The sequence below is a fragment of the Canis lupus genome, chromosome 28 (genome assembly GCF_003254725.2).
Source record: "Canis lupus dingo isolate Sandy chromosome 28, ASM325472v2, whole genome shotgun sequence".
NCBI classification, from domain to species: Eukaryota; Metazoa; Chordata; class Mammalia; order Carnivora; family Canidae; genus Canis; species Canis lupus.
This window is the reverse complement of record NC_064270.1, coordinates 26,232,674-26,244,973: the sequence shown is the minus strand read 5'-3', so window position 1 is coordinate 26,244,973 and position 12,300 is coordinate 26,232,674. Positions and strand designations below refer to the sequence as shown.

At 33.5% G+C, this 12,300-nt stretch overlaps 1 protein-coding gene across 3 annotated transcripts in view; it reads right to left on the bottom strand.

The window, feature by feature from the left end:
* The window catches only part of ATRNL1 (attractin like 1), a 779,330-nt gene that overhangs the window by 540,798 nt on the left and 226,232 nt on the right, over nucleotides 1–12,300 (bottom strand). For all 3 annotated transcript variants that reach the window (XM_049103125.1, XM_049103126.1, XM_025467337.3), the window contains exon 20: nucleotides 2,782–2,875. In XM_049103125.1, coding sequence (XP_048959082.1) covers nucleotides 2,782–2,875 — 94 coding nt within the window. The remainder of the gene's footprint in view (nucleotides 1–2,781; nucleotides 2,876–12,300) is intronic.

The window sequence follows — 12,300 nt, the reverse complement described above, 5'->3', positions numbered from 1 at the left end:
TTTCATATTCATTCCCTTGCTTTGCTAATATAATTTCTCCTTCTGTTTACTATATTGTCCACCCAGAAAATTTTACCTCTCCTTCAAGTTCCAGCTCAAGTATCCTCTTCTCAAACTTTCCTGATCCTTCCAAGGTAAACTAATCCTGCCCTTTTGGTACTCCTTCAATACCTTCTTCATTCAATTCCATTATAAACTTATTAAACACTTACACTGTGGTACTAATGACATGGTCCTCAAAGAATTTCATTCTAGCAAAGTATACAGGCAAGTGCACAGATAATGCAAAGAATAAATTAGCACACCAGAAGAGAATCAAGTGTAGTTTGAGGAGGTTATGAAAAATACGCAAGATGTGATATCCAACTACATATTTAAAGCCAAACAAAAATTGTCCTGTGAAGAGGCAAAGGTTAGCAAGCATTTTAAATCAGTAATAGAGGAAATTAGTATATTATATTTTGGCTAGTCTCTCCACTGTTAGCCTGAAAGATACTTTCAGCAAAAACTATGTGATATTCATCTTCATTAACAGTACAAGCACTTACTTGATAATTATTTAGTGATCTGAATAACTAGCTTTGCTTCCTAACAAGAATTTTTTTTAGTATAAGCACACTGTAAAAAAATAATTGCTTTAAGAATGATGATCCTATTTTCATTGCCTCGTACTCAAAAGCCAGACAAATGAAACAAGGAAAAAATAATGAATATAATTCTATCTATAAAGGCTATCTACAAAATACTGTACAAATTAGTATTCCAATTTTTCACTTGCTTTTAAAAATCATAAAAAAGAATTAGGGAAAAAAAAGAATTAGAATTAGAGTTCATTCAGAATCTATAGTTTTCTACTTTTTCATACATATGCCAAACCCTGTAACTCTGTATTTCTAAGCTTATAATCACATGATTTCAATTAATTAAAATACTGCTCTCACTTTTCTGGAAACAAAAGTATCTCACTAAAGTACCACATCACATTAGAGATAATTATTATAGATGGTTATATCACTTAAGCAAAACTATAGTACAAATTTAAATTGTCAGGGTTTTTTTTTTAAGATTTGTATTTATTTATTCATGAGAGACACACAGAGACAGAGACAGACAACAGACAGACAGAGGAAGAGACACAGGCAGAGGGAGAAGCAAGCTCCATGCAGGGAGCCTGATATTGGACTCAATACCAGGTCTCCAGGATCATGCCCTGGGCTGAAGGCAGCGCTAAACTGCTGAGCCACCAGGGCTGCCCAATTGTCAGTTTTAATTGATGAAATAATGGAATCTTGAAACAAAAATAAAATATTTCTTGTTAATGACTAGGACCTTATACATAATTTGTGGCAGGAGAGAGGGTGGCAAGAAGTAGTGCCAAACAAAAATGTAAGGCTCTTGTTAAAAATTTAGTTAAGAATTTCAAGATGGTGATAGTTAAACCAAGCACAACATGCTTCTATGCATGAAGGCCTGTGCAAATGCACAGGGTACGGACCCAAGAAGGTGTTCCTACTCATGGATACCAGTATTCAACAAAATATTAGAAGTATCTTCTGTCCTTGAACAAAGAACTCTGATTTAAATCCATTGGTATTGAGACCAAAATAGCCTTCCTTAATAGGAGTTTCCCTAAGACCTTATACTTTGATCTCCTTTTTAAGTTTAGAGATTATGAAGGGATAAAAACTGGTTATGTTCACCTTCTCTGAACTTGAAAACCTATGATACCTCAGTGGCTAGCCATAGTTACGACCATCTAACTTGAAATGTTTAAAATAACTCTATAGCAAATAATATATTTGTTTTAAATTAAAAGAAACAGAATGATCATTTTCCATGGTTAACAGACTTCTTTGTATATGAAAGTTTTAGAGAATCCTTTTTTATTAGAGTTGATGATTTGTGTCAAATACAGTACATTTATGTCTAATGTAAGTACATATATACAACTCAGAAACAAAAATTATTTTAATATGATATGACATATGTAAATTAGAAAAAAGGAATGTTTAGGTAACATTAAACGACTACTTTTAAGGATTAATTTTTTTTGAGAGAGAGGATAATCTTGACAATAATTATAAAAAGACAAAAATTATTCATAAAACTACTGAATGCAGAGTAACAAAAGTGGGTTCATGTCTAGTGAAATAGAGAAATAAGTATAAGGAACCACTTGAAAGGGTTAAATGACTACAATTATAATTAATAATGACAGACTCAAAAGAAAGGCAAAAAATACATACTTTGAGTTATTTATTCAACATATGATGAGCTATTTATTATATTTAACAATTATAAAAAGAAAATGCAAATTTGATGTGTGTGTTTTCCCAAAAAATTAAGGATGTTTCTCTTTTTAGAGATATCAAAGACAAACATGTTCTATGGATTCCTTTAAAGCCTCCACAAAACTGCCAATTTTCTTTAAAATTTTTAATTTATTTCATGAGAGACACAGAAAGAGGCAGAGACATAGGCAGAGGGAGAAGCAGGCTTCCTGCAATAAGCTTGATGTGGGACTCAATCCCAGGACCTTGGGATCATGACCTGAGCTGAAGGCAGACACTCAACCACTGAGCCACCCAGGCATCCCCAAAACTGCCATTTTTAAAAGGCTTAACTGTTTATGAGAATTGATAAAATGCAAGCAAAAACAGTTTACAATAATATTGGCTGCTTAACTAGCACAACACTAAGCTTAAAAAGGAAAACGTATAACAATCAGTTTATAGCAAAAATTCAATCCACATTAAGTTCTAAAAAGTCATTTTTACTTACAATTGGCATTGATCACCTTTTATTCCTTTGGTTGTGCAGAAACATTTTCCTGTGTGCATATGACAAATATTTGCATGGCCACTACATGTACAAGCTGTAAGTCAAAACGAAAATGACACTGAATATTCTCCATCACAAACATGCATCACATTTCATGCAGGTTTTATTATTATCTTATTTTTGTACTGTGTATTTTCCTCTTGCTATCCAAAAATATTGGCTACACATAAGTTATTTTTTATTAAAGGGAAATAAGTTCACTTATTTAAAAATTTTGTGAAAACTCCTTAAAGTCTTTGAGGGTATCCTAATGTCTAGTATGGATCCAAGTATTATTACATTCTTCTTTAGACTCCTTTCTATTTTTCATATGATTCATGTATTTAATGAAATGAATTTCAAAAAGCACAAGAGTTTTGGAGTCAAACAGCTTAACTTCAAAATTTTCATCTATAATCACCAGCTACCTTGGGCAATGTATTTAACTTCTCTGCTTTAGCCTATTCATCTGCAAAAAAAAAATAATAATAATAATACTTAGCTCTTAATATCCACAGAAGATTAAATGAGATCATGTATTTTTAAATATCTAACACATATCAAACACTTAGTAAGTACAGCTATTACTTCTACTATTATACTGCTAACAATAATAATAATATAGTTATATATCATGTAAAAAAGCATGTCTATTTATTGCCCCCAAATCATCTTATTAAGCTTCTGAGATCATCCTCAGTTTTAATATTCCAGAATATTAACTGAAACATCCCAGGGCATAATAGTTACACACAGTCAATTTGGTTCAGATGAACTCGTTTCATTTTCTTATGTTGCATTCCTTGTTAAAGATTAGCATTCCAATTATTTGAGACCCAAACTTTATACTTTATTGGGTCCAACATACAATCAAATGGCAGGTTCTAGTTTCAGCATGCACAATCTCTTTTGTATCTGACCCCTCCTTTTCATTGTCATAACCACTGTAATTGGTACTTCACATTGCCATTCACCTTCTCTTAATGACATCAATCACATTATCTGATCTTTGTACTGTCAGTTTTACTGACAGAATTACTGTCAGAATTACTGTCAGTAATTCTAGGCTACAGTGCATTTGCCAATCTTGAGACAGTCTAAAGAGACGAGGCCAACCATGCCACCAGCCCTTTCAAAAATCTTGTGAGAACTACTGTGTGCCTGCATGCCTCCAGCTAGTTAAACTACTCTCTGATATAAATGAAACAATGTGTTTTTTTCCTGATTCACATACACATATAAAAATTAGTAAACGTGTCATAGGTTTTGATCAAAATATAAAATTAGAATTATAGAACACTAAGCATCTTGATCATTGTTTTTGATTACTTGCTTTGAAAAATAATAGATGATTAATATAAAGTAAATATACACACCCCTACACACACATAAAAAGTAAATTTTGGTACTAGGTAGATTCTTAACAATCTGGCTTTTTGCTACAAGAGATTTCTACATAAAAGTCTGATTTTTTTCTTCCTAAAGAATATTTAAATAAATCAGCATAATTTTCCTTTAAGTTTGTAGAATTAACTATGGAGACACACGATGTAGAATTACAGAAATGAATGACAAGGTGTAGTATTGTAAGGAATAAAGAAACCAATCAGCGAGCAATAATGGGACCCTAAGATATATTGATAACACTTAACTTCATAAATAGTAAATGAATATGCCATGATAGCTTAATATTAACTTGCAGAGTTTCATATTAATAGTCTTATATCCAGAAATTTACTAAAAATAATAATGTACATTAATATTTTAAACTTGGATAAACCTTTTATATATATACCCTTTATGGCAGAAAGGGATACAAGTTATGTTTGCTGAGTTCCTTAAAAGAATTATCATTGTATAGTAGCTTTAATAATTTCTGAGACAAAAAAAAATTGTGTTAAAATATCTTTTAATGTAAGCTCATTTTGAGAGAATTCCCTTGTGGTTCTGTACTCCAGGCTAAAATGGCACAAATGTATTTTAAATTCAATTGTTTAAAATTTATACTTCATGACAGGGTTGAAATTATTCTGTTGTCAGCGTTTGAGGTTATCTTTTTACGCTGAATAAGCACCTATGAAATCATTATATGGTGGCTTTTGTTTGGCAAATTTTATATGATGATGATTTTAGAGCCTAGACATACACTAGAGGGACATTATGTGGTCACATGTTATCTCTGTTCCTCTAAAGCATAAAGTTGCAGTATCAACTTACAACCAAAACTGAACAATACAGACAGAAAAAAAAAAAAAAAGGATGCTATAAGGGTTATTCTAACAAGTTGTACATGAATATACCTAGAAATATGAAACCAAAAAGTAGTAGTCATTGACAGCACTTGTTTCAAAGTCAGTTTATGTGCCAAAGTCCCTTTCATTGCTACATCACTGCTATCTGTTGAATACTTATAACAATAATTTCTGGAGGTTAGAAAATCATGTCCATTTAATATGCTTCATATATCTAGCATATTATACATGTTATTTAGTAGATACAGTATTTCAAAGGAGTAAGAATTCTGACAAAGGCAAATGTTCAAATAGCTGACCCAAAATTCTATTTTTTTAAGATTTTATTTATTTATTTGTCAGAGACAGAGAGAGATCAGCAAGAGAGCACAAGCAGAAAAAGAAGCAGAGGGAGAGAGAGAAGCAGGCTCCCTGCTCTGCGAAGCAGGGCTTGATCTCAGGACTCTGGGGTCATGACCTGAGCAGAGGGGAGATACTTAACCTACTGAGCCACCCAGGTGCCCCTAAAATTCTGTTCTTCAAACTTACATGTTTATTTAGAATTCTAAGCACAAATTTTCATCAATGTTTGGTTTATGAAAAGGGGAAACAATATAGCTGTTTCTTTCTGATATAAATAACATGAAATGTTGATACCAATAATATCTTAGCAATCTAATATTTTTCTCATTAAAAATGCCTGAATTACAACTATTGCTATATACTTGTGGTTGAGAGTGTAATTTTTTTCTACCAAAAAAGTGATATTGCTCATAATTAAAAATAGGCCACTGGGCTTACAGGGATTGCTTTGTTTAGTTAGGATATTTGATACCTGTATTGCTTAAATAAAGAGTAAGTAGTAAAACTCAGTAATCCAGCCCTAGCTCCAGTATTTTCTGAATGCTATAGAGTGTGAGGCACTGTTCTAGAACTGTAATTAAGATGGCAAACAAGGGATGCCTCGGTGGTTGTCAGCTGAGCTTCTAACTCTTGATTTCAGCCCAGGTCGTGATCTCTGGGTCCTGAGATGGAGCTCCTCACTGGACCCCATGCTCAGTGGGGAGTCTACTTGAGGATTCTCTCTCCCTCTCCCCTCTCCCCCTGCTTATGTGTTCTCTTTTCAAGTAAATAAGTAAATCTTTAAAAGAAAAAGATGGCAATAAAAAATCTAGAACTTAATTAACTGGAATCTTCAAACAAATGGCATTGTTTCAAGGATTTCAGTAATAGGTTAAAAAAAATCTAAAGGGCCCAGAGGGCTGGAAGATTTATATTTTATATTCCAAAGCTTTCCAACATACTCAAAGATGGAAAGAAGAGACTCTAACCATCTATTCTAACTATATCCCTGGGGACAAATCTGGCCCATTTCCTAATTTTTGTATAGCCCATAAGCTAAGAATGGTTTTTACATTTTTAAAGGATTGTGAAGAAAGAGGTAGAGGAGAAGGTGGAGATGAAGGAGGAAAGAAGGAGGAGAAGGCAGAGGAAGAGGCAGAGGCAGCAATGGCAGCAACCATAGGTGGCCCACAAAAGCAAAATTTAGTATTTAACCCATTAGAGGAAAAAAAGCATGCCGATCCCTGATCTATAATCGCAAAGCCTGGAATCACATATTTGCCAGTTTTCCATTCTGATTTATTTTTAAAAACTGAAACCATATTTAAAACAAGTTGGGTCATTTTTTCCTAACAGAAAAGGGTTAAGCAAAAACATTCAAATATTAAAAATTTCACCATAAAAATTTTAACTCAGCCTCTGGAATTATATTCTTAATACCCTGTCTACTTTCATATGTTTACTTTTAAAAAAAGAGTAATTTTAATCTTGTGTCATTTTCTTTGATAAAAGAATAAACCCTTAGTCATATTTCATTTTCTCACTCTAGCTAGCTAAATTTCTTGACTATTGCTAATGACTACCATTAAAGTATTTAAATCCTTTAAAATGACTCCTTATGCTTTATTTATATAATCTGGTTTACATTCATCTAAAAAATAGAATAAAATATTAATATCCTGAGCTATAACTGAAGATTTAAGAATGACACATTATTAGAAGCTATTCACAAAGATTACTACTTGCCACAAGTTCAAATTCTTAAATTCCAACTGAATTTTATTGTATCTATTTTGAATCTGCATTGTTTTCAATGAGATTACTTTGAAAGATTGCCTTGAATAGATACTAGACCATGAATCAAAGAGTCTGAAAAAGTATTGAATATTATGTTAAAAACATAAAACATTTTGTAACATAATAATATTTTGTATCTATATGGGGCTGTACTACTTTTGAAGTACTTTCATACATGTTACCTCTTAAAACTTTCAGTTTACATATTATAGCCATCTGACAAAAGAACAACTTCAAAGAAATGAAAAAAAGATTTTATCAGAATTGATAAATTGATTACATCATCAAACAAAAAAATGCAAAAAAAAAGCCAGAAAACACTAAAAAAAAAGAAAAGCTCAAGAAAAAGAACCAGCGTATAAGATATTAAAGCATTGATAAGCCCTCTATAATAAAAAACCCTGTGTTACTGGCACATCAATAGACAAACATATCAGAGTAGAATAGAAAATCCATAAACAAAACCAAATATATATGAAACTTCAAAATATTAAAGGCTTGTATATTAAATCAGGGATCAAAATGAATTTTTTAAAATCAATGTCAATAGGACAACTGGTGGAAAAAGGTCAATTTAGATCCATACCTCAAAACATACACAAAATTAAACTCTAAAAGCATTAGTGATCTAAATGTAAAAAAAAAATAAAACCACACAAGTTAACAGAAGAATACATAGGTAACTTGGATAACTTGGATGTAAAAAAAGTATTCTAACTCTAATTCAAGAGTGATAATTTTTTATTAGATTAAAATATAAAGACCAGCATGGCAAAAACAAACAAAAATCACTATAAGCAACACGAACGGACAGATACAAACTTGGAGAAAACTGTTCAACAGATAGATAATATTCCTAATAAGAATTCCCATCAAGGGCAGCCCGAGTGGCTCAGCGGTTTAATGCCGCCTTCAGCCCAGGGTGTGATCCTGCAGACCCAGGATCGAGTCCCACGTCAGGCTCCCTGCATGGAGCCTGCTTCTCCCTCTGCCTGTATCTCTGCTTCTCTCTCTCTCTCTCTCTCTCTCTCTCTCTCTGTCTCATGAATAAATAAATTAAATCTTTAAAAAAAAAAAAGAATTCTCAAATTAAAGAAAAAGGATAAAAATATCTCAACAGAAAATTGAGCAAAAGACATAAATAGAGGGATCCCTGGGTGGCGCAGCGGTTTGGCGCCTGCCTTTGGGCCAGGGCGCGATCCTGGAGACCCGGGATCAAATCCCACATCGGGCTCCCGGTGCATGGAGCCTGCTTCTCCCTCTGCCTATGTCTCTGCCTCTCTCTCTCTCTCTGTGACTATCATAAATAAATAAAAATTTTAAAAAAAAATACATAAATTGAAAATTCACATAAAATATAAAAATGGTCCTTAAATGTATGCAGATAAGATTAATTTCACCTAGGATGAGAGAACTAAAAATTAAAATTTTCATCTGTCAGACAAAAAGTTAAAAAGTATAAAAAATAGGCATGCCTGGGTGGCTCAGCGTTTAAGTGTCTACCTTTGGCTCAAGGCATGTTCCCAGTCCTGGGATCAAGTCCCGCATGGGGCTCCCTGCAAGGAGCCTGCCTCTCCATCTGTGTCTCTGCCTTTCTCTCTGTTTCTCTCATGAATAAATAGATAAAATCTTAAAAAAAAAAAAAGTATAAAAATATTTTGTTAACAAAGCTATATGGAAACAGGTACTCTCATACATTGCTAGTGGAAATACAGACTGGTACATACTAGCAATACAAAATATGCGTTTATTTCTTAAAATCACATGCTCCCTTCTAGGAATTTGTCCTGAAGATAGACCTCTTACAGTACAGATATATACATGGACACAAAAGTTTCCACTACTGACATTTGAAGTTACTGTCATTCACATAAACATTCTTAGTTGGAGAATAGTTGAATAAACTAAAGTATATCCTCATAATGTAGTACTGGGAAGCTATAAAAACAATGAGGAAGAATCTCTATAACTAAGGTGGAATAATTCCCAAGTTATATTATTAGATGACAAAAAAACAGTACAAGACAACATTTTTTGTGGAAAAAAAAGAAAATATGCATGTTTCTGCATATTTAAATTTAAAAAAATAATATAGGGAGGATAAACCAGGGAATGGTTTGAGTTAGGTTACGTAAGGCATGAGTGAGAATGTCATGAAAAGAATGAGGGGAATGGCAGGGAGGACACTGACATTTTGTACATTTGTGATTTTGAGGACCATGATAATATGTCACATATTCAAAAAAGAAAATAACATCAACAATACTGGTGGGGTGCAGGTGGCCCTGAAGCTAACTAAACACAGAAATAAATTAATGATCCTTACTCAAATGACTAACAATCACACGGAAAGAGGAAAAAAGAATGAACATAAGTACTTTTTAATACAATTACAGACTATATGTCCTCATACAGAAGATAAAAAGAAGCAAATAAATGCTAATCTCTAATTAGTAGACTTCCTTTTTACAGAGGTATGGTTCAGCAATTCTGAAACTACCTTCTGTTTATTCTAAGATTGAAGAAATTTTAAAACATTTTATAGAGAATGAAAGTCGGCTAAAAATTTGGACAGTAGGGAGAATCGAATGAAACTTATAGTAAGGGACAGAAAATGAAGCATTAGTGTAAACTCAAAGATTTTATTATTTTTGTAAAGATTTTATTCATTTGTTTTATTTTAGAGGGAATGTACAAGCAAGGGGAGGAGCAGAGGGAGAAAGACGGAGATGGAAATATTCCCAAGTAGACTCCATGCTAAGCACAGAGCCCAAGATGGTGCTCAATCTCACAATTCTGAGATCATGACCTGAGCTGAAACTGAAAGTCAGACTCTCAACTTACTGAGCCACCCAGGTGTCCCTAAACTCATGGATTTTAGTATAAAGTATAGATGAATGTAGAAATGTACATTAAGGGCAGCCCTGGTGGCCCAGCGGTTTAGCTCTGTCTTCAGCCTGGGGTATGATCCTGGAGACCTGGGATCGAGTCCCATGTCAGGCTCCCTGCATGGAGCCTGCTTCTCCCTCTGCTTGTGTCTCTGCCTCTCTCTCTCTCTCTCTCCCTGTGTCTCTCATGAATAAATAAAATCTTAAAAAAAAAAGAAATGTACATCAAAATATTATATGTTCTTAGAAACATTAATATAATGAAGTGCTAACTCTATATCAAGCACAGTACTACCACCTATGGAATTAAGATACAAACATAATATAAAAAAATTCAAAACAAGTGAGACGAACTTTTCTCCTCAAGTTCGTTCGCATCCTCCTTAGAAAAAGAAGTAAACGATGACTTAAAAATACTGATGGCTATCATCATGGAGGTACCAGCACTGCCTGAAGTTAGGAGAGACATTACAAAACATTTTCAGGCTAAGCTGAAATCTCAGAAATGACTTAGGAAGTTCAGAGGTACAACAATGTCCAGGGAAGTAAAAGTAGTTCAAATGGGAAAAGAGCTGGATTTACATGAAAGGGTGGTTGGACCTGAAGTAAAAAGGTATACAATGTTGTGAATGTCCTAGCAACAAAATAAAAGAATAATTAAAACAGAGAGAGGCTGATCTGTTTGGAAACTACTACCATAGGCTAGGCTAATATATAGACACAACTGGACAATGGCAGTTCAATATTATGGCTTTGAAATGGTTAAGACTTGACCACTGATTATAGCTGAGATTCAAAGAAGATACAAGAGCATCTGGTTTGGAGTACAAGACTGAGATGATTCACATATGAATTCTGGTTCCTGCACTCACTGGCTTAAACTTTAACACGGCACTTAGGTCTATATCCTTGGTTTACTCATCTATAAAATGGGTATAATAGTAAATACCTTATAGAGTGCTTAGAATAAAATGTAAAAATTTAGGCAAAGTTCTTAGCAATGTTCCCGGTACAAATAAACTATTATTAGCTATTTGTTACATACACTGTTTCATAATATTATATACTTATTAATATATAGTTAAATTATAGATAACTTATTATGCTTGGTGCTTAACTGATGAAAAAAAATGTTAGCATCATTAACTAAAATATGGACATATAGAAAAAGAGAAGTAAATATGTGATGGAATATGAGAAACAAAGTAGAATGCATAACCAGAAAAATTATCTTAGGTCACAGCATAAAAGGCATTGTAAGTCTTATCGAGCAGTTTTTAATTTTTTCACAGACACTTTTTAAGCAATAAAAGATTTCAGAAATTGTAATAAAATTACTAAATATTCTTAGGAAGAAAAGTACGTCTTTCTCTTCCTACAAAGGAAATATAAAGGTGGATAACAAATGGAAACACTGTATGGAGGGTACAGACACTCGACTTTTTTGTTGTTGTTTTGTTTTTTAAGCACTAATTATATTTTATTAATTGCCTTGTTATGTATAAAGTAGTACCTATTAACCAGAGACTGTACTACCTGTAATTCACATTATAACCCAGTTTCTCTTTTTTCCCCTCCTGCTATCTTGTTTAATGGGTGTTGATGATGATTAATCTAGTACAGTCTCTAGGCCGTAGGATGCAGGGGAGGTGTATCTGGACCAGGAGAGGAATCAACATGCTTAGACACACAGGGGCCGGTGCATCTCTGACAGTGGCTACAGGATGTTACGCCAGGGCTGGGTGCTGTTGTTGAGACTGGAAGGGCAGCAAGGTAGGAGGTGGGTGGGCACAGGCGTGGAGAGCCCCAAGGGGATTACCTTCTTTGGCCATTTTTGCCTTAAAGTTTGGGTGGGGTAGAGGAGGGAATGAAGATTGTGTGCATCGTGCATAGCTGAGGAAATCCTAGGGCCATCTCCAGTTGATTTGCTTAGAAATAAGGGTATTTTATAGATATAAATTATTTTATGCTGTGTTGAATTAATCAACAGAAAAGGAGGGAAATCACCTCCTTCAGACTTTTTAACTGATTATCTGAAACTTTAAACATGCTTTTAACTTACTGTTTTTACCCAGCTCTGAAGGTCATTGTTCCTGCCTGTGTCTGAATAAAATCATATTGGTATTAAAAAAAAAAAGTATTCATTTATTCATTAATTCATTCAACAATTATTTGATAAGAAGCTATTGCATTTCAGCTAACCTGTAATATCCAACAGCAAA